Below are 21,172 nucleotides of genomic sequence, written 5' to 3' on the forward strand. Positions count from 1 at the left end.
GAGGAGAACCAACAACCTGTTGCCGGGCTGCTGCCTGGCTCACAGGCTCACTGATCAGTATTCACTCCGAGTGATCAGAAGTGATTATTGATCTGGTTTTACTTTGTTTATATGTGGCGGACCCTGCCACCCCTCCATGTTTCTCCTGCTGTCTGCAGCTCATCAGGCTCACAGTTTCTGATTGGGATCAGGACTCTGATCCGTTTCAGGGACAGACCGTCTCACTGAGCCTCCATCATGTCTCATGTTCCGTCTCTCCGAACCAGGACTTTGTCAGAGGACGGTGTCTTGTCAGGTCCAATCTGTCCGTCTGTCTCGTGGACTCAGGGATCAGTTCCGATCCTTCTTGTAGTTTCTGGCTGTTTCTGTACGTTCACGTCGTCTTCAGTCCTGAGGGACATGAACCGACCTGACGTGTCCACAGGACGTCCTGTGTCCTTCACACTGATGTGTTTTAACGTCTTTGCTCTTCTTCTGTGGTTCCTGGTGAACACAGTGAGTCACACTGTCTGCAGTCATCAAACCCCTGAGAGACCAATCAAACCCAGATTATTGATCCGGACTGCAGCTGAGGATTATTCACATTATTATCTGTCGATCACTGTCTGGATGAATCGATTAGTAGTTGGTTTATAAAATGTGATCTTCAGTTTTTATTAAAGAACGACTCAAATTGATGATCGATTAATAAAACGACTCAGTCAGGATGTTTACACACCTCTGCAGGAAGTACTCTGGTTTACCTCAGCCAATCAGTATTGATTATTAACTCCCGAGCATCAGATCATTTTATCTTCAGATCATCAGTTTAACTCTTAATTTGAAAGGTCAGCAGGAAATAACGCAGTAAAAGTATCAAGTAGCATAAAAAGTACAAATACCTCAAAACAGTACTTGAGTACAACACTGGAGTAAATGTACTTAGTTACTGTCCACCACTGACGTGAAGTAATCCAACAGGGTTAGTAAATGTAATCTGATTCCAAATCACTGCAGCGTCAACAAAACAGCTGACGATAAACAAAAACAAGTGGGTCTCATCTCTCTAATGATCGATATGTTTACTGATCAATATGAACTCTGAGCTTTTTGTTCTGACTAAATTATTTCTGACCTATCTTTATTTTGAAAAGTACCTTTATTTTGAAAAACACTGGACAAACGCAGATGGTTGTAATTTTTATTTTCTATTAAAGTTCATCATCATACAAACATGAAACATCTTCAACTATAAACTTTGTTTACTTATCAAAGGGCAGCACATGTATTGATTTACTGATCAGCTGAGCTGCTGGACGATTGATTGATTGATTGATCTGATCAGATGAAGCAGCTCCACTAAAAACAAACGATAAAAGAATCAAATTGGCACAAATGAAAAATGACCTCATGACCTCACAGTCATGATGTCGTCATGAGGTCATCATGACTGTAAGGTCATGATGACCTCATGACCTCACAGTCATGTGACTGAGTGAAATACAAAATAAAAGCTCTCAGTTGTGGCTGTCATGTGACCTGTTGTATAGATGTTGCTGCCACAGAGGATTGTGGGACGGTGTCGTCTCCTCCAGTGTGTCCTCGGCTGAAGGAGACAGGAGAGGACGCACTGACACACCTCTCCTTCATCAAACAGCTCTGACCATGTTAACCAGGTACATCACCATGGTAACAGGTCAGGTGAACACCGGAGGATCAGATCAAACCTGTTAACAGCCAATCAGATGAAAGGAAACACAGTGACATCACTGGGGGATAATAACATGAATAAATGTTTTGGACACGAGTTCTACTGTCAGAAGACAAACTAAACATCTGATTGGACAAACAATCAGACGAGTCTTCGTTGGTCAGGAAATGATCAATAACATTGATAAACAGACGTGATCAGAAACTTCTCATGTGCAGCTCATCAGACACTGAAACACTCTGAACAATCTAAACATCATCTCATATTTCTATATTCATATCAGCTGCTTCTTCTTCTCTCATCCTCCTCCTCCTCCTCTTCTTCTTCTGTGGTTCCTGTTCATTAGAACTTCAACTCCGAAGGATCAGATCATAAAATAAGTTCAAATCAGTTTCAGTCACATGATCAGCCTCCTCTGTCTCCATGGTAACCAGTTAAAACAGGCTCCTCTTCATCTCCTCCTCCTCCTCCTCCTCCCTCTCCCCCAGCAGCACACACAGCTCGGCCAGGCGCTGTTGCATCTTGGGAATTCCTGACAGCTGACTCTCCAGTCGCTGCTTCTCCTCCTGACACACACACACACACACACACACACACACACACACACACGTTGTCAATGAGTTCCGTGTCAATAGTTTCACACTGATCATTTTAACCTGGCCAACTACAGCAGCCTGCAGGCACCACCCACCCACATGACTCTACAGAGACAGCTGATTGGCTGATGTTTCTCACCATGTTCACACACACACACACACACACACACACACACACACACACCATGTGCCGCAGGCATGTTGTTCTGCTGCTGCTGGTTACCATGGTAACCACACTGAGTTGATAGCTGGAGCTGGTCCCAGCTGACATGGGGGGGGGGGGGGGGGGTGTACACCTGGACAGGTAACCAGCCAATCACAGGGCTGACACACAGCGACATACACACACATTCAAACTTGCAAATGATTGAGGAGTCGACCTGAGAGAGAACAGAACAGAACTAGAACCAGGACCAGGACCAGGACCAGGAAACAGACTCAGGCTGACAGTAAACAGAAAGTGTCTGTGGACTAAGGACAGACCTGCAGAGACAGACGAGTGGAGGCGTCCAGACGTTCAAACCTCCACCCTCCCTCTCCATCAAACTGCAGCAGGTGAGAGTGGTACTTCCTGTCAGGAGAAGAAGACGGAGATGTGAGGAGGGCGTGGCAGCTGAGAGCTGCTCAGAGCTCTGCTGCCCCCTGCAGGCTCACCACACTACTACACGTATATCACACCTTACAGCTCAGAGTGAGACTGCAACACACACTCTGTCCACACACACACACACACACACACACACACACACACACACATACATACATACATACATACATACACACACACACACACAAACACACACACACATACATACATACATACATACACACACACACACACACACACACACACACATAAACAAAGTCCCTGCTGATGATGTTCAAAAGTGTGTGTGTGTGTGTGTGTGTGTGTCTGTGCGCACTGACCACAGGGAGGGTCTGTGTGTGATTGACAGCAGGGCTATCCCAGCATCCTTTGCAGCCTGGAAGATGTTTCCCTCCACGTCAATGCTGACGGCGCTCGTACACTCATCCAACAGAGCGTAGCGAGGGCTGGGCAAGAGACATTCACACAACAGAGAGAGAGAGAGTCAGTGTACAGTGAACAGTCAGTGAACAGTGAACAGTCAGTGAACAGTCAGTGAACAGTGAACAGTGAACAGTCAGTGAACAGTGAACAGTCAGTGTACAGTGAACAGTCAGTGAACAGTGAACAGTCAGTGAACAGTCAGTGAACAGTCAGTGAACAGTGAACAGTGAACAGTCAGTGAACAGTGAACAGTCAGTGTACAGTGAACAGTCAGTGAACAGTGAACAGTCAGTGAACAGTGAACAGTCAGTGAACAGTCAGTGAACAGTCAGTGAACAGTGAACAGTGAACAGTCAGTGAACAGTGAACAGTCAGTGAACAGTCAGTGAACAGTCAGTGAACAGTGAACAGTCAGTGAACAGTCAGTGAACAGTCAGTGAACAGTGAACAGTCAGTGAACAGTGAACAGTCAGTGAACAGTGAACAGTCAGTGTACAGTGAACAGTCAGTGAACAGTGAACAGTCAGTGAACGAACAGTGAACAGTGAACAGTCAGTGAACAGTGAACAGTCAGTGAACAGTCAGTGAACAGTGAACAGTCAGTGAACAGTCAGTGAACACTGAACAGTCAGTGAACAGTCAGTGTACAGTCAGTGAACAGTGAACAGTCAGTGCACAATCAGTGAACAGTGAACAGTCAGTGAACAGTCAGTGAACAGTCAGTGAACAGTGAACAGTCAGTGCACAATCAGTGAACAGTGAACAGTCAGTGAACAGTGAACAGTCAGTGAACGGTGAACAGTTAGTGAACAGTCAGTGAACAGTGAACAGTCAGTGAACAGTGAACAGTCAGTGAACAGTGAACAGTTAGTGAACAGTCAGTGTACAGTGAACAGTCAGTGAACAGTCAGTGAACAGTGAACAGTTAGTGAACAGTCAGTGAACAGTGAACAGTCAGTGAACAGTCAGTGAACAGTGAACAGTCAGTGTACAGTGAACAGTCAGTGAACAGTCAGTGAACAGTGAACAGTCAGTGTACAGTGAACAGTCAGTGAACAGTGAACAGTCAGTGAACAGTCAGTGAACAGTGAACAGTCAGTGAACAGTCAGTGAACAGTCAGTGAACAGTGAACAGTCAGTGAACAGTCAGTGTACAGTCAGTGAACAGTGAACAGTCAGTGAACAGTGAACAGTTAGTGAACAGTCAGTGTACAGTGAACAGTCAGTGAACAGTCAGTGAACAGTGAACAGTTAGTGAACAGTCAGTGAACAGTGAACAGTCAGTGAACAGTCAGTGAACAGTGAACAGTCAGTGTACAGTGAACAGTCAGTGAACAGTCAGTGAACAGTGAACAGTCAGTGTACAGTGAACAGTCAGTGAACAGTGAACAGTCAGTGAACAGTCAGTGAACAGTGAACAGTCAGTGAACAGTCAGTGAACAGTCAGTGAACAGTGAACAGTCAGTGAACAGTCAGTGTACAGTCAGTGAACAGTGAACAGTGAACAGTCAGTGCACAATCAGTGAACAGTGAACAGTCAGTGAACAGTGAACAGTCAGTGAACGGTGAACAGTTAGTGAACAGTCAGTGAACAGTGAACAGTCAGTGAACAGTGAACAGTCAGTGAACAGTGAACAGTCAGTGAACAGTGAACAGTCAGTGAACAGTCAGTGAACAGTGAACAGTTAGTGAACAGTCAGTTAACAGTGAACAGTTAGTGAGCAGTGAACAGTCAGTGTACAGTGAACAGTCAGTGAACAGTGAACAGTCAGTGAACAGTCAGTGAACAGTGAACAGTCAGTGAACAGTGAACAGTCAGTGAACAGTGAACAGTCAGTGAACAGTGAACAGTCAGTGTACAGTCAGTGAACAGTGAACAGTCAGTGCACAATCAGTGAACAGTGAACAGTCAGTGAACGGTGAACAGTTAGTGAACAGTCAGTGAACAGTCAGTGAACAGTGAACAGTTAGTGAACAGTCAGTGTACAGTGAACAGTCAGTGAACAGTCAGTGAACAGTGAACAGTTAGTGAACAGTCAGTAAACAGTCAGTGTACAGTGAACAGTCAGTGAACAGTGAACAGTTAGTGAATATTTACCGGTGGTAGAACATGCGAGCCATCCCCATCCTCTGTTTCTCTCCTCCAGACAGAACGTCTTTCCAGTCACTGACAGACTCCCAACCTGACACACAGATATTGTGGTTATACATGTAGTACTTAGTGTAGTACTGAGTGTAGTACTGTGTGACAGTAAAGTCCAACACTAACAGACTTTATGTTTATGTGTTTACAGGATCATGATGTGACTGAGCTAGTTCTGATTGGATCATATTGTTTACCTGCAGATCAGCTGCTGGAACACCTGAATAACTCTTTAATCCTGAACACACACACACACACACACACACACACACACACACACACACACACACACACACACACACACACACTGACCTCCCTCTCTGTCCAGGATGTAGAGCAGGTGGACGGTCCGGAGGATCTGCTCCAGATCTGAATCTGAGACTCCTCTCTGAACTATCTCCTCCACTGAGTCCGGATAGATCACCTGGTCCCTGAGGGTCCCCTCAGACATGTAGGGCCTGTACACACAATACTTCATCAATACTACAGTACTACAGTACTACAGTAGACTGGATGACCTGTGAGCTGACAGGTGTAAAACTCCACCTGTAGGTGTTTGTGAACACTGACAGGTCGGCTGGAGACACAGAGGCGCCATGATGTCACTGAAGCTTCTGTTAACCAGGTTTACTACAGAAGCAGTAGTAGTCAGTGTTTCCCCTACCGTTGTATAGGGGGGGCGCCCTGCCCCACCCCTCCAACGGCACCCTGCGCCCCCCCCTCGCACCGGCGTACACACAAACAAACACTTGAACACACACCTACAGACAGACACGGAGAGAAGAGGACAACATGTGGCGTCCACCCCCACTGCCTGAAAAACAGGCGAAAATATACACGTTTTTTAAGCGCACTCAAAGTGATTCTGGCGAGGCAAACGTTAGGGCTCTACAGTGCGAGCATTTCACTCGCATTTGCCCCTAAAAAAATGTATGTGCGAACCGGGAAAATGTTTTCGGCGCATAGTGTGCGAGCAAAAGTCACAAGTTACCGTCACAACCACAAGTTACTAGCCCTTATCACACAGAGACACCGCATTATCGCTGCATCGGCGGTTCGCCAAACCCTAACCCTAACCCTTTTTTTCACCGCGGCAAACACTTGGTGAGTTAAAGTTTTTTTCCGGGGACAGACACTGTTTTTCGGGCAGAAATGTGATGAGGAGTCGGTCGGACAGAGGCTTTTCCTCATATAAGTTGCCAAAGTGTTGCTGCTGTCTTATTTGTATTTTGTGTTGTTAATATCTGACTTGTAGCTACTCTCGACATCATTGAAAACGAGGGCTTGCTCTCAATGATTCTCGAGATTAAATAAAGGTTTAAAAAAAAAAGACACGACCAGTTACTACTTACTGTTGTTTGGTCATGTGACGTTGCTTTGTGGGACATTTCTCTATATTTTGTTGAGTGATGGACCTGTTTAGTTATCACACAGTGAACACCAAAACCATTGTTTTGCAAATACTGCAGGGGCCAGAAGCTGAAAAAAAATTGTTTTGTGTTGCCTGAAATGAAAAAAAAAAAATTAAATCACACACTGTGAATCAAAATTTTGTTTGTGCTGCCTATTTAAGTGTTAAGCATCAATAAATACATGTTTTTTGTGCTCCCAGATATTTTACTTCAGGAGCACATGTGCTCGTTGGGAAAAATGTCAGTTTGTGTCTCATGTTTATTAAAATGATTCCTGTTTGTTAACTGTCAGCCTGTTTGGCCTGCTGCCCCCCCCCCAAACCCGTCAGCCTAGGGGAAACACTGGTAGTATTTGTAGTAATTGTGGTAATTGTAGTACTACTACCTCTGTGGGATGTAGAACATGTGCTGTGGTTCTGGTCTGTACAGAACTCCTCCATAAACGGGCCATAGTCCACTGAGGATCCTGAACAGAGAACTCTTCCCACAGCCGTTTGGACCTGTGATCAACACGTTCATCCCTTCATCCACCTAACACACACACACACACACACACACACACACACACACACAAAGAAAGAAAGCAAACTCACTGCTTGTTTTGTTCATTCCGACACAAAAACATGAAAGAGTTCTTCACAATCCAGAGTATGAGGCTTGTGAAGAGACTGGGTCTGGTGCTGTTGAACAGTTGATGCCTGACTGTACTGCTGTCTCTAATTTATTTGAAGTATCATCACAGTGAGGTAAGAATTAAGGATTTTATGGAGTACTTCAGGATAGGAGCTGAATCTTTACACAATGAGCTGAAGGAGGATGAGGATATGTTACAGTGAGTGTTTCGGCTGGTTGGTCTGTTTGCTTCCAGTGTCACATGAAGGCAACCAGCGACCAGAGTGTTTCTACCAGTTCATGTTTACAGTAGGTGGAGGGAACACTGTGGGGACAGGAGCAGGCTGAAGGAAAGTAACAGTAGCAGTAGAAGTAGCAGTAGTAGTAGTAGTAGCAGTAGTAGTAGAAGTAGCAGTAGAAGTAGCAGCAGTACTAGTAGTAGCAGTAGTACTAGCAGTAGCAGTAGAAGAAGCAGTAGAAGTAGCAGTAGTAGTAGTAGTAGTAGAAGTAGCAGTAGAAGTAGAAGTAGAAGTAGAAGTGGCAGTAGCAGTAGAAGTGGCAGTAGCAGTAGTAGTAGAAGTAGCAGTAGAAGTAGCAGCAGTACTAGTAGTAGTAGTAGTACTAGCAGTAGCAGTAGCAGTAGAAGAAGCAGTAGAAGTAGCAGTAGTAGTAGTAGTAGTAGAAGTAGCAGTTGAAGTAGCAGTAGAAGTAGCAGCAGTACTAGTAGTAGTAGAAGTAGTACTAGCAGTAGCAGTAGAAGTAGCAGTAGAAGTAGCAGTAGTAGTAGTAGTAGAAGTAGCAGTAGCAGTAGCAGTAGAAGTAGCAGTAGTAGAAGTAGTAGTAGTAGCAGTAGCAGTAGAAGTAGCAGTAGCAGTAGAAGTAGTAGCAGTACTAGTAGTAGTAGTACCAGTAGTAGTAGTAGCAGTAGAAGTAGCAGTAGTAGTAGAAGTAGTAGTAGTAGTAGTAGTAGTAGCAGCAGCAGTAGTAGTAGTAGTAGCAGTAGAAGTAGCAGTAATAGTAGTAGTAGTAGTAGTAGCAGTAGAAGTAGCAGTAGCAGTAATAGTAGTAGTAGTAGCAGTAGTAGTAGCTGTAGAAGTAGCAGTAGTCGTAGTAGTAGCAGTATTATTATTATTATTAGTAGTAGTAGTAGTAGTAGTCGTAGTAGTAGTAGCAGTAGTACTATAGTAACAGTTACTGTTCATGTTTACATTACATAGGTGGGGTGAAGGCTGTGAACAGGAGTGGGATGAACACTGGGAACAGCAGTGGGGTGAAGACTGTAGGAACATGAGTGAGTTGAAGACTGGGAACAGGAGTGGAACTGTGGGAACAGGAGTGGAATGAACACTGTGGGAACAGGGGTGGGTTGAAGACTGTGGGAACAGGGGTGAGTTGAAGACTGTGGGAACAGGAGTGGAATGAACACTGTGGGAACAGGAGGGGGGTTGAAGACTGTGGGAACAGGGGTGGTACTGTAGGAACAGGAGTGGGATGAACACTGTGGGAACAGCAGTGGGGTGAACACTGTGGGAACAGGAGTGGGTTGAAGACTGTGGGAACAGGGGTGGTACTGTAGGAACAGGAGTGGGATGAACACTGTGGGAACAGCAGTGGGGTGAACACTGTGGGAACAGGAGTGGGTTGAAGACTGGGAACAGGGGTGATACTGTAGGAACAGGAGTGGGATGAACATTGTGGGAACAGCAGTGGGGTGAACACTGTGGGAACAGCAGTGGGGTGAACACTGTGGGAACAGGAGTGGGTTGAAGACTGTGGGAACGGGTGGAACTGTGGGAACAGGAGTGGGGTGAAGGTGATTGTGTGAGTCTGAATGTTATGAACAGTTCAACATAAAGCAAGGGGTTCAGGATGAGGAAGGACTTTAAAAATCCCTCTGTGTTTTTATGCATGTTTGTGTTTATAAAATATGAATGTTATGAAATGTAAATTTTCTGTAATCACTTTTATAATAAGATATAGAAATTTGGTCAATTATAAATATTATGTATACTATAAACCATATATTTATATGTGTGTGAGTATATGTATGTACATGTGTTCAGTACATATGTATATATGAATATATGAGTGTGTATGTAAATATATCTATATTTAATATGCAATTTATTAATTGCACATATAGTATACGGAATTGTATATAGTTACATGGGAGCGGATGAAGGTGCACAGGTTCAGGACTGAAGTAAACTGATTATGATTAATTAGTGAGTTGTGGAGAAGAGGCAGATTAAAGAAGGCATGTCAGAGCTTCTTCATGGATATATTTTGTAACATGCTTTGCATTTTATTATGCTTATTGGTCGAACTAATTTAACTTTTTGTTAAACAGCACTGTGTACAGCACTGTGTATATATATATATATATATATATATGTATATATATAGACTTGAATATATCATATTCATCAATATATCAACATGAAGCGCTTGGAGCGACCACGGGAAAGAGACTGAGCGCTCGGATAAAAACACTCTGTGGACACATAACTGAATATATGAAGATCTCAGCATCTAAACTCTTCCTCACAACCAGAACATGAAGAAGAATGGACCAATCACAGAGCAGAGAGGTCAAAGGTCATGAGTCAGAGGACAGAGAGGAGTTTCTGTCTCCATCAATGTTCCTCTTCTTCTGTTTCCGCCACACTCTTCCTCTCTATGAAATGTCACTCTATAATCCCTCTATTGTCTGTACGTGCGCACGCACACACACACATACACAGTGTTTCAGTAAATGCTAATGAGCTGCAGGCTGTGCTCTGACCTTTGACCTCAGAGAAGAAGAGATTAAAGCGAGATAGAGGAGTGAACTGAGTGCGCTCAGCACAGGACTGACATCATCACCATCCAATGTGAGTTGATGACAGAAACACAGGAAGTCATCTTCAGTCTGTCCTGTTGTTACAGTGTCATATTAATATTGATCAGTACAGATCATTTAATCATCAATCGATGATGTCATTGATTTTAATGTTGTTATCATGTTGCTGCTGTATCACAGGGGTGTGAGGGTCACCACAGGTGTGTGAGTTAAGTGACCTCAACTGTCACTCACAGGGACAAACTGTTTATAGTTCACAGCTTCCATCTTATTGATCTTTACTGTGAACATTCAGGAGCACAGACACTGTGTTGGGTCAGGACGCATTGACTGTACTGATCCAGACTCACCTGTTCTGCTCACAGGTAGACTCAGGATTTATAATCCTGATGACAGTCGTATAGAATGAGTCTCTGTGATGGACCTGCTCATTGTCTTCTCTGTGCTGATTTTACACTTTTGATTCTATAACCTGACCATGTATACACAGGACAGCATTGCACATGAGGGCTTTGGTAATCAATCCATATATTGATCATATTGGTCACTTCATCATGTTAATGACACAACATGAGTTAAAATTAAACCCTGAGACTGCAGAATGAAGTAACAACTGTAACTAAAGCTGAAGCAACACTGACACCTTGTGGACAGCAGCACACACTGCACCACTGGACTGCTCTGTGTGTGTGTGTGTGTGTGTGTGTGTGTGTGTGTGTGTGTGTGTGTGTGTGTGTGTGTGTATGGCGGTAGAATCGTGTCATAATGCGTGCGCACCTATCAACTGAACGTGTCACACGCGCGTGCTTTGACGCCTGTGCAGCGAGCAGCGCCTGACGTGTAATGTAGTTTCCTCATTGACTTATAATGGTCCCCCGTTCACACGCACGTTCACGCGTATGACTGCTGCACGCCGGTAATCACACTACGCGTAGTGACTACGTGTAACATTCATGCGTTTTTATGCAAACGCACGCACGCACGCACGCATGAAGATAATTGAACATTTTTGTCACACGCTCACATGTAGGCGGAAATGACGTGCGCAAACTATGTCACGCGTAACAAGATGCTGCGTGCGTACGAAGCAGCGTGCGCACGTCTGTCTGTCACTGTTTGACAAATATTGTCACGCGTTCACACACGCGTGCGGTCGCAGTTTCTGATGTGCGACCGGAAGTTGATCTGCACCGTGCGCAACACACCGCGTACGTGAACGCCTCGCGTAGTTGGCCTTTTCATTTTATTGAAGTGTCGTCAACCAGGGGAGGCAGCAGTGAGCCAGACACTGCTGCCAGAATTATAAAAGAAGAATGAGAAGGAGGAGAAGTGTTTTTTTTTGTTATATATATATGTATGTATAAAAAACGCTGCTGCTCGAGTCCTCAGTGGGACCAGGACGGTGGATCATTGATAAAAGTGCGTGCTTCCCCCGCCCCTCCCAACAAAAGTCCTGGGAGTGTGTTGCAGCTGTTCAGGTGCACAAACCTAACGCACCTCTCCAGCGGTCCCAGCAGTTCTCAATGAACTGATCACCTGCGGGGGGCGTGGTTAACTTACAAATGTTTGTCATTGATTTTGTGTCTTATGTGAGAAACAAAGTAAAAGAAACAGCAACAGAACTCTTTCTCTGTCTTCATGGAACAAATGAATCATGTCATGTAAAAGTCTGTATGTCTGTATCTCGTATTGGATCGATGGCTTCATCTACTGGATGAACATGGAACACAGAACAACTACGCGAGGCGTCTAAGTACGCGGTGTGTTGCGCACGGTGCAGATCAACTTCCGGTCGCACATCAGAAACTGCGACCGCACGCGTGTGTGAACGCGTGACAACATTTGTCAAACAGTGACAGACAGACGTGCGCACGCTGCTTCGTACGCACGCAGCTTCTTGTTACGCGTGAAATACAGTCTGCACGTAACAACGCACGCACGCATAACAAAATTCTCATGCGTGCACACACCCGTTGCTGCGCATCTCTCTGGTTGTTTTGACATTGATATACCTTCATAGTGTGTGTGTGTGTGTGTGTGTGTGTGTCTGTCTGTGTGTGTCTGTGTGTGTGTGAGTTACCTGGATGTTGAGGCTGGACACCACCACGTCTCCAGTCGGAGTGATGATTGGCAGGTTCTCACAGCGAATTCCCTTCTCCACACTGATAACATGACCTACACACACACACACACACACACACACACACACACACACACACACACACACACACACACACACACACACACACACACACACACACACACACACACACACACACACGACTCAAACTGGAGCACCAAACTTTCCCACTTCCTGTTTACAGTCCTGCATGCTACCATGGTAACGCTTCACGCATCACACCTGACTTGATGTTTGTGGTGAGCTCGTCACACAGTGAAAAAGTGACATCATCTTTTATTCTGAGCTTTCACACCGAGAAGGAAGACATCGACCAATCATGTTGTGAGAAACAGACCTCAGCACTCATGACCTCCTGACTGTTTGTGTTTGTTATGTGATGAAATGATAAAGACAACCTGACACAGCTGCTTTATAACCTGAGCTATGTTCAGACCCACCACACTACAGAACAGGATCTGCTCCATCCCTCACTCTGTTTGTATCGTTGGTGTTTGAACATGTTAATACATGATGACAGAGACCGGAGCAGGACAGTCAGCTGAGACCAACAGGTGAATGTGACCTGTCTACCTGTCAGTGAGCCGTCAGAGCTGCAGTGACACCACACAGAGCTCTGCAAGCTGGATCTGTTACTCCTCCAGTCCCTGTCCTGCTCGTCTGTCTTTCATTTTAATGTGATAATACACCTGTGTCACCTCTCCTGTTTTGAAAAGACATATTCACAGGTGAGTATTTCACATATTTGTGTGATTCATTCATCCCAAATGTGTCTGAACTCTCAGCTCCTACCTCTGATGTCCAGACGCCCACAGACTCTCTGACCGTGCTGAACCACTGCTCCTCCTCCTGCTGCTCCTCCTGTTAACTCCTCCTCTCTATCTGCAGAGCGACGGTAGATTCCCTTGTTCACATCTTCAAACACATCCAACATCTCAGACACACGAGCAGTGTAACCTGCCAGCTCTGTCACCTGCGCGCACACACACACACACACACACACACACACACACACACACACACACACACACACACACACACACACACACACACACAGGTAGGTTGTTGGTTCAGGAGCTTCTTTATCACATTAAGGATCAATAATGCTGCACAAGGAGGAGGAGCAGATGAGGAGGAGAACGATGATTAGGGGTAGAGAAGGACGAGGAGGTATAGAGGAGGTGAAGAGGAGATGTAGAGGAGGTGCAGGGGAGGTGTAGAGGAGGTGTAGAGGAGTTATAGAGGAGGTATAGAGGAGGTGAAGAGGAGATGTAGAGGAGGTGCAGGGGAGGTGTAGAGGAGGTATAGAGGAGGTGAAGAGGAGATGTAGAGGAGGTGCCGAAGAGATGTAGAGGAGATGTAGAGGAGGTGCCGAAGAGGTATAGAGGAGGTATAGAGGAGGTATAGAGGAGGTGAAGAGGAGATGTAGAGGAGGTGCCGAAGAGGTGTAGAGGAGGTATAGAGAAGGTATAGTGGAGATGTAGAGGTATAGAGGAGGTGCAGAGGGGGTGCAGAGGAGATGTAGAGGAGGAGTAGAGGAGGTGTAGAGGATGTGCAGGGGAGGTGGAGAGGAGGTGGAGAGGACGTATAGAGGAGGTGTAGAGGATGTGCAGGGGAGGTGTAGAGGAGGTGCAGGGGAGGTGTAGAGGAGGTGCAGGGGAGGTGTAGAGGAGATGTACCTCCTTGTAGGAGCTCATGATCCTCTCCACAGCGTCCGCTCCGGCATTGAGGAGGTTTCTGGCGGTGGTGAAGGCCTGCGTCCTCTCACTCACCAGCTCCTCCTCCTTCATCACCATGGCAGCCTGCTTCACCTCCTCAGAGTCTGATGATGTCACAGGTCAAACGTCACACTCATTCATTAGGACTGTGTGTTTGTGGATGTGTGGTGTATGTTACCATATTTGGAGTATCCTGTGGCGGTGATGATGGGCACTGCGACCATGACGAGTCCGGAGGCGCTCCAGACGTACTTCATGAGGAACTGCTCCAACATGACGTACCACAGACGCTTCAGTAGGATCTGATGGATCTGAGAGGACAGAGACCTGTAGCTCCTCTGCAGCTGGTTCATCTCCACCTGCCAATCACACACACTGTCATCATGATGTCATCATCATTCACAGCTGCAGTCCTCTCTCTGTCCACCAGAGGGCGTGCTCATGATGTCATCACCTCCTGTTCAGGGGCATGTACCTTGTGTCCTCCGTAGAAGGCGATCTCCTCAGAGTTGGCGATGATGCGCGAGTGCATGTATCTCAGGTCTCCTTTCCTCCTCGCCTCCTCGGCCACCAGCTTCCCAAATCGAGGCGAGCAGGAGCGCAGGACTTTGGCGGTGAGCGCCACCACCAGGCCGGCGATGATGGACGGCCATGTTGTGTTCGCTCCTGCATGGAGGAATGTCACAGAGGTCAGGTGATGATGTGTCATCTTAAAACATGAAAGTAAAAAATATTACACAGTGAAGCAACGTTTGTCTATTGGAACGAGGTCGATTTGTCCCACCGTGAATAAACAAATCAACGAATCAGGTTGAGTCACAACTCAAACTGACGAGGACGGAGCTGCTCATTGGTTCTGTGTCTCATCAGCCCGAGTCAACAAGGGGGACACAGGGGGACAGCAGGTGTACCTTTGGACTGAGCGGTGCGCAGCAGGGTGTAACAGGTGACGACCACGTCCAGGATGGGTTTGGTGAGGTTGGAGTAGAGATGAGCGATGGAGGCTGAAAACATCACCATGTCCTCAGTGAGAGATTGATCGGGATTGGACAGACGACCATCCATATTACTGACACGGTAGTATGTCTGCAGAGACAGAGACAGAGTCAGAGACAGAGACAGAGACAGAGTCAGAGTCAGAGACAGAGACAGAGTCAGAGACAGAGACAGAGACAGAGTCAGAGTCAGAGACAGAGACAGAGTCAGAGACAGAGTCAGAGTCAGAGTCAGAGACAGAGACAGAGTCAGAGTCAGAGACAGAGACAGAGACAGAGTCAGAGACAGAGTCAGAGACAGAGACAGAGACAGAGTCAGAGACAGAGACAGAGTCAGAGTCAGAGTCAGAGACAGAGTCAGAGACAGAGACAGAGACAGAGACAGAACCTGATAATGTCCGACCCAACAGTCTCACCAGAGAACTGAAAAGAGCGTCTGTTGGGGAACTAACATGAGTGCAGAGTACTGGGTGGTTTAAATGAGCATTAGGGAACTAAAATAAACATGAAGTGTTGCGGAGTACATGGGCGTGCACATTTGGGAACTAACATGAACTTGGGACGTTATTGACGAATTAAGATGACTATGAAGTGCTGGGGAACTAAAATGAGCGTTGAGCATTTGGGAACTACAACAAGCAGGGGAAGCCAGGGAGCTTCATGAGGTTCAATCATTAGTCAGATCCGGAACATGCAACAAAATCATATCCAGATTGTATGTTGGAATCCAACAATGGAAACAAGAAAGCACAGAATACATAAAGACGAAGTGGGAGAAAGAGGCAGATGTACTGATTTCTGCTGAGAGTTAGGAGAAACTATTCCAGCTACAGTCTAGCTGGAGCGGATTCCTGGAAAAATATTGTGAGATTTTGTGTTACACCATTTTATCGTCGTCATTTTGGCTTGGTTTGATTGTGAGTCCACAGCTGGGTTGGTTTATTGAAGGGACGAATGAACAACATGTTTTTGGCATGCATTGCTGGCCTGGGCATTGTTTCTCAATAAATTAGAAAAACCTTTCATATCATTCCCCTTTTCCGTGCAAGGTTGAAGGAGATCGCATCCACGGTCCGCTCCGAAAAGTCCCCTTTAGTCACATAAACCAGCGCGGGTGTATTTGGGTGATATATTGTTCGGAAATTGGAATTTCAATAACAAAAAGCTACTTGGTATTTTATTGTTAGCGTGCAAGAAATCCATCAGGAGAAAAAGGTTCAAATCCACCAGGAGGATCCACATTGTACACGAGATCTACATCATGGAAAAGTTGACATTTTCCCTCAGAGTGCAAAAAGAAACATTTTACCAGATCTGGTCTAAACGGACGTGAAGCCAATGAGGTCGGACTTTATTTGACTCTATCATTCACTTTTGACTCATCTAACTATTTATCTATTTTTCATTTTAACAGTCTTGAGAGATTAAAAAGGATCGTTGTGGAGCTAAAAAGTGCTTCAGGTGTTTGATGAGCGCTGGGGACAGTTTGTGTGTGTGTGTGTGTGTGTGTGTGTGTGTGATACCTGGTTGGTGAAGTACAGGTGGTAGGCGTGGTCGACCAATCGGCTTCTGAACCTGAGGCTCAGCTGACCCTCCAGGAATCTGATGGCGCTGTTGATGAAAGTTGCAGGAACGGCAACGAGGAGCCACTTAGAGAGCTGCAGCATGAAGGCCTGAGGGTCCTTCTGAACGATACACTTCACTATCACACCTGAGGGATCAATACTACTCATCAGTACTGATGTTCTAAACATTGGGAACAACTAAAACTCTGAACTGTAAAGGAACATTTGGGTTGACAGAGAGACAGAGAGAGAGAGAGACAGAGAGACAGACAGACAGACAGACAGACAGACAGACCATCCAGAGCAGCGACATAGATGGACAGGAAGGTTCTGGACATCAGGGTCAGAGAGTGCAGAGCCAGCAGCCCGATCTCTGGACACAGTAACCGTGGAAACAAGAGCTTCAACAGACGGGACAGTCTGAGGACAAACTCCCTGTTCACTGACGGAGACCTGAAGACAGACAGAGACACATCTGTGAGACAGGTCTGATAGACCACAAGTCTGGATCATGAAACCAGATCAACAGTTCATTCAGTTTTCTTAGGGTTCAACTCCAGTTTAACTCCGGTTTAACTCTGGTTTAACTCCGGTTTAACTCCAGTTTAACTCCGGTTTAACTCCCGTTTAACTCCGGTTTAACTCCGGTTTAACTCCCGTTTAACTCCCGTTTAACTCCCGTTTAACTCCGGTTTAACTCCCGTTTAACTCCCGTTTAACTCCGGTTTAACTCCGGTTTACTGAGATGAAGCTATCATGATGTTTGTTGATATTTGTCGGTCCATGGTTAAATCCAACGTCTGCTGTTTGTAAACTGACTCACACACACACACACTGACACACACACACGCACACACTGATACATACACACACACACACACACACACACACACACACACACAAACACACACCTGCTGCCTCTCTTCTTCTTCTTCTCTCCATTGTTTTCCACAGAGGTGGAGGAGGTGCTGACCACGCCCAAAGGTAAATTAGCTCCGCCCAGGTGTTTACCAGCTGCACTCCTCTGAAAAACAAAACACACACACAGTCACCTGCAGTGTTTGTGTGTGTGTGTGTGTGTGTGTGTGCGTGCGTGCGTGCGTGCGTGTGTGCGTGCGTGTGTGCGTGTGTCTCACCTGTATCCTCCTCCAGACGTACGGTGACAGTTTTTTGACGGCGTAGGCAGCGAGCAGCACGGCCGTCAGCTTCCTGAGTCTGGAGCTGCGCCTCAGCTGAGCCGGCAGCTTCTGATAGGTCAGCTGCATGCTGACAGGCAGGCGACAGGTGACCAATCAGAGGATGGTAACAGCAGCGAGTTACAGGAGGAGTCCAAACTGCACCTGGTCCCAGCCTTGTCGTCACGGTAACAACATGACGACCTCAGACCTGATCCTCGACCTGTAGAGACGGAACCAATCACCTATCAATATATCTGATCAGGTTCAAATTATTGATCATTATTATTCCCATCCAGCAGCAGATCAATAAAGTTACAGTTCAAAATCATCAAATCTGAGACTACAGCCACATATTATGTTGAGTCTTATTGATCGATTCTGTGATCTTATTGATCGATTCTGAGTCTTATTGATCGATTCTGTGATCTTATTGATCGATTCTGTGGTCTTATTGATCGATTCTGAGTCTTATTGATCAATTCTGTGATCTTATTGATCGATTCAGCATCATTTGAAAATAAAATAAATCAAACATTTCTCTACGTCGTCTAAATAAATCAATGATTCAGAGTCAGCTGACAGAAACACGAGCGACTCCTTTAAATCAGTTTGTTAAATGTGATTATATAGTTTAGATTTCATCTATAATCACTTTGTCTATTGATGAAGTAAAAGTCATGTTACATATTGATTTTGACTTCTTGTCCTGTAGAGACGTCACAACTTTAAATACAAACCAACACAAACACACTCGTGATGAACGATATTGATCAGATGTATCAGACAGTTTATTATCCTTTAATAATAATAATTATACTAATAATAACACATTTAACTTATAAACACACAAAAGAAACCAACCTAATAAAAACACATAAGTGGACGTTTCAAGACGAAGTATTTATATTATATTTATTATAACTTTTTAAATATTTATGGAGCCTGTTTGCTCTCCTTCAGGTGATCAGCTGACAAGAGGCGATCGACTCTGGTCTGAGTCTGATCTGATCTGATCTGAGCTGAGCTGAGCTGATCTGATCTGAGTCTGAGTCTGATCTGATCTGATCTGATCTGATCTGATCTGAGTCTGATCTGATCTGAGTCTAGTCTGATCTGATCTGATCTGATCTGAGTCTGATCTGGTCTGATCTGAGTCGATCTGATCTGATCTGAGTCTGATCTGGTCTGAGTCTGAGTCTGAGTCTGGTCTGAGTCTGAGTCTGATCTGATCTGATCTGATCTGATCTGATCTGAGTCTGATCTGATCTGAGTCTGATCTGATCTGATCTGATCTGAGTCGATCTGATCTGATCTGAGTCTGATCTGATCTGATCTGAGTCGATCTGATCTGATCTGAGTCTGATCTGGTCTGAGTCTGAGTCTGAGTCTGATCTGAGTCTGATCTGATCTGAGTCTGAGTCTGATCTGATCTGATCTGAGTCTGAGTCGATCTGAGTCTGAGTCTGAGTCGATCTGAGTCTGAGTCTGATCTGATCTGAGTCTGAGTCGATCTGATCTGAGTCTGAGTCTGATCTGATCTGATCTGAGTCGATCTGATCTGATCTGAGTCTGAGTCTGATCTGAGTCTGAGTCGATCTGAGTCTGAGTCTGATCTGATCTGATCTGAGTCTGATCTGATCTGAGTCTGAGTCGATCTGAGTCTGAGTCTGATCTGATCTGAGTCTGAGTCTGAGTCGATCTGAGTCTGATCTGATCTGAGTCTGAGTCAAGCTGAGTCTGAGTCTGATCTGAGTCTGATCTGATCTGAGTCTGAGTCAAGCTGAGTCTGAGTCTGATCTGAGTCTGAGTCGATCTGAGTCTGAGTCTGAGTCTGATCTGATCTGAGTCTGAGTCGATCTGAGTCTGATCTGAGTCTGAGTCGATCTGAGTCTGAGTCTGATCTGAGTCTGATCTGATCTGAGTCGATCTGAGTCTGATCTGATCTGAGTCTGAGTCTGAGTCGAGCTGAGTCTGAGTCTGATCTGATCTGAGTCTGAGTCGATCTGAGTCTGAGTCTGATCTGATCTGATCTGAGTCTGAGTCGATCTGAGTCTGAGTCTGATCTGATCTGATCTGATCTGAGTCTGAGTCTGAGTCGATCTGAGTCTGAGTCTGAGTCTGATCTGATCTGATCTGAGTCTGAGTCTGAGTCGATCTGAGTCTGAGTCGATCTGAGTCTGAGTCTGATCTGATCTGAGTCTGATCTGATCTGATCTGAGTCTGAGTCTGAGTCGATCTGAGTCTGATCTGAGTCTGAGTCTGATCTGAGTCTGAGTCGATCTGAGTCTGATCTGAGTCTGAGTCTGATCTGAGTCTGAGTCGATCTGAGTCTGAGTCGATCTGAGTCTGTTTTTTATAAACTGTAAAGTAACTAAAGCAGATAAATGTAATGGAGTAAAAGTACAACCCTACCGCAGAAGAACACAGTGACCTCAGGTTTTAAACACACTGATGAAGGTGACGTCACAGCCCTGTTCACCACGGTTAGCGTTAGCTTCTCACTAGCCGGCGGCTCACAGCGCTGAGCTAACTGCCGCTGTTCACCGAGTTCACTCTCACACGGACTGTTTGAACATCGGAGGACTACAGGTCCCGGTACCGTCACCGCTCGACTGGTACCAAACCGAACTAAAAGTTTAACCCGAGTTTAAAATAAAACGGCCGCTAACTGAGAGATGCTAACTGAAGCTAACTGCCGCTAACAGAAGAGGAACTTTGTTTCTGTGATGTGAACATGAAAACAGGTCAAAGTTTACCGCTTTAATCTGCTTCATCTGACGTCACATGTGACCACAACACAAACAACACACCCGTGAACACGTCTTCTATCACAACACACACTTACATTTATCATTTAACACGTTAAAGGTGTTTAATGTCGCCGGACGGCAGGAGAAAGTTCTGCATGTTTACCTGACAGGATGGGCCGCGTCCCAATATGGACAACAGCCCTCCTTCCCTCCTTCCTTCCTTTCCTACACACACATCCTACGTTCTTCTTCCTCTTCTGCTGGTTTTATTCTCGGGCCCTTCCTTCCTACAGAGACATGTCCTCCTCCCAGAGGAGACCAGCAGACACCAGACATGTTGAACACAAACAGACTGACGTCACTTCAGCTTCTGTGTTTACGTTCATCAGCTGTTCAGATGTAAAACTCTTCAGTGGTCACGTCACACCTGCTGTTTCTATAAAGCTTTAATAATGACAGTTTACACACCTGTGTGAGTGCAGGTTCATATATTCACATCAC

General features: G+C 45.5%; 1 protein-coding gene across 4 annotated transcripts; it reads right to left on the minus strand.

The window, feature by feature from the left end:
* Window positions 1–1,166: 1,166 nt before the first annotated feature.
* Window positions 1,167–21,021, minus strand: abcd1 (ATP-binding cassette, sub-family D (ALD), member 1). Of its 4 annotated transcripts, XR_014623630.1 has the most exons (18): window positions 20,767–20,852; window positions 17,880–18,141; window positions 17,655–17,767; window positions 17,039–17,196; window positions 16,702–16,889; window positions 15,095–15,269; window positions 14,659–14,849; window positions 14,362–14,542; window positions 14,145–14,287; window positions 13,258–13,438; window positions 12,406–12,500; window positions 7,257–7,402; window positions 5,772–5,917; window positions 5,415–5,499; window positions 3,214–3,339; window positions 2,770–2,857; window positions 1,448–2,256; window positions 1,167–1,386 (listed from the first exon to the last, which is right to left on the minus strand). XR_014623630.1 is itself a non-coding variant. In XM_084367867.1 (17 exons), the coding sequence occupies exons 2-17, from the start codon at window positions 18,006–18,008 to the stop codon at window positions 2,125–2,127; spliced, it is 2,277 nt and encodes a 758-aa protein (XP_084223993.1). In that variant the 5' UTR covers window positions 18,009–18,141; window positions 20,835–21,021; the 3' UTR covers window positions 1,167–2,124. The 4 variants fall into 4 exon arrangements, 3 of the variants coding, with proteins under 3 accessions (XP_084223993.1, XP_084223992.1, XP_084223994.1); XM_084367867.1 differs by having other exon boundaries at window positions 1,167–2,256; window positions 20,835–21,021; XM_084367866.1 differs by having other exon boundaries at window positions 1,167–2,256.
* Window positions 21,022–21,172: the final 151 nt, after the last annotated feature.

This window comes from Pagrus pagrus, assembly GCF_965226575.1.
Source record: "Pagrus pagrus genome assembly, chromosome: 11".
Taxonomy (NCBI): domain Eukaryota; kingdom Metazoa; phylum Chordata; class Actinopteri; order Spariformes; family Sparidae; genus Pagrus; species Pagrus pagrus.

Coding starts and splice junctions, on each gene's coding strand:
- abcd1 (XM_084367867.1), bottom strand. CDS start 18,008: ATGCAGCTGACCTATCAGAAGCTGCCGGCTCAGCTGAGGCGCAGCTCC. Junction 14,543..14,658: donor CCTTCTACGGAGGACACAAG/GTACATGCCCCT, acceptor TGTGATTGGCAG/GTGGAGATGAACCAGCTGCA. Junction 13,439..14,144: donor TCATGAGCTCCTACAAGGAG/GTACATCTCCTC, acceptor GTGTGCGCGCAG/GTGACAGAGCTGGCAGGTTA.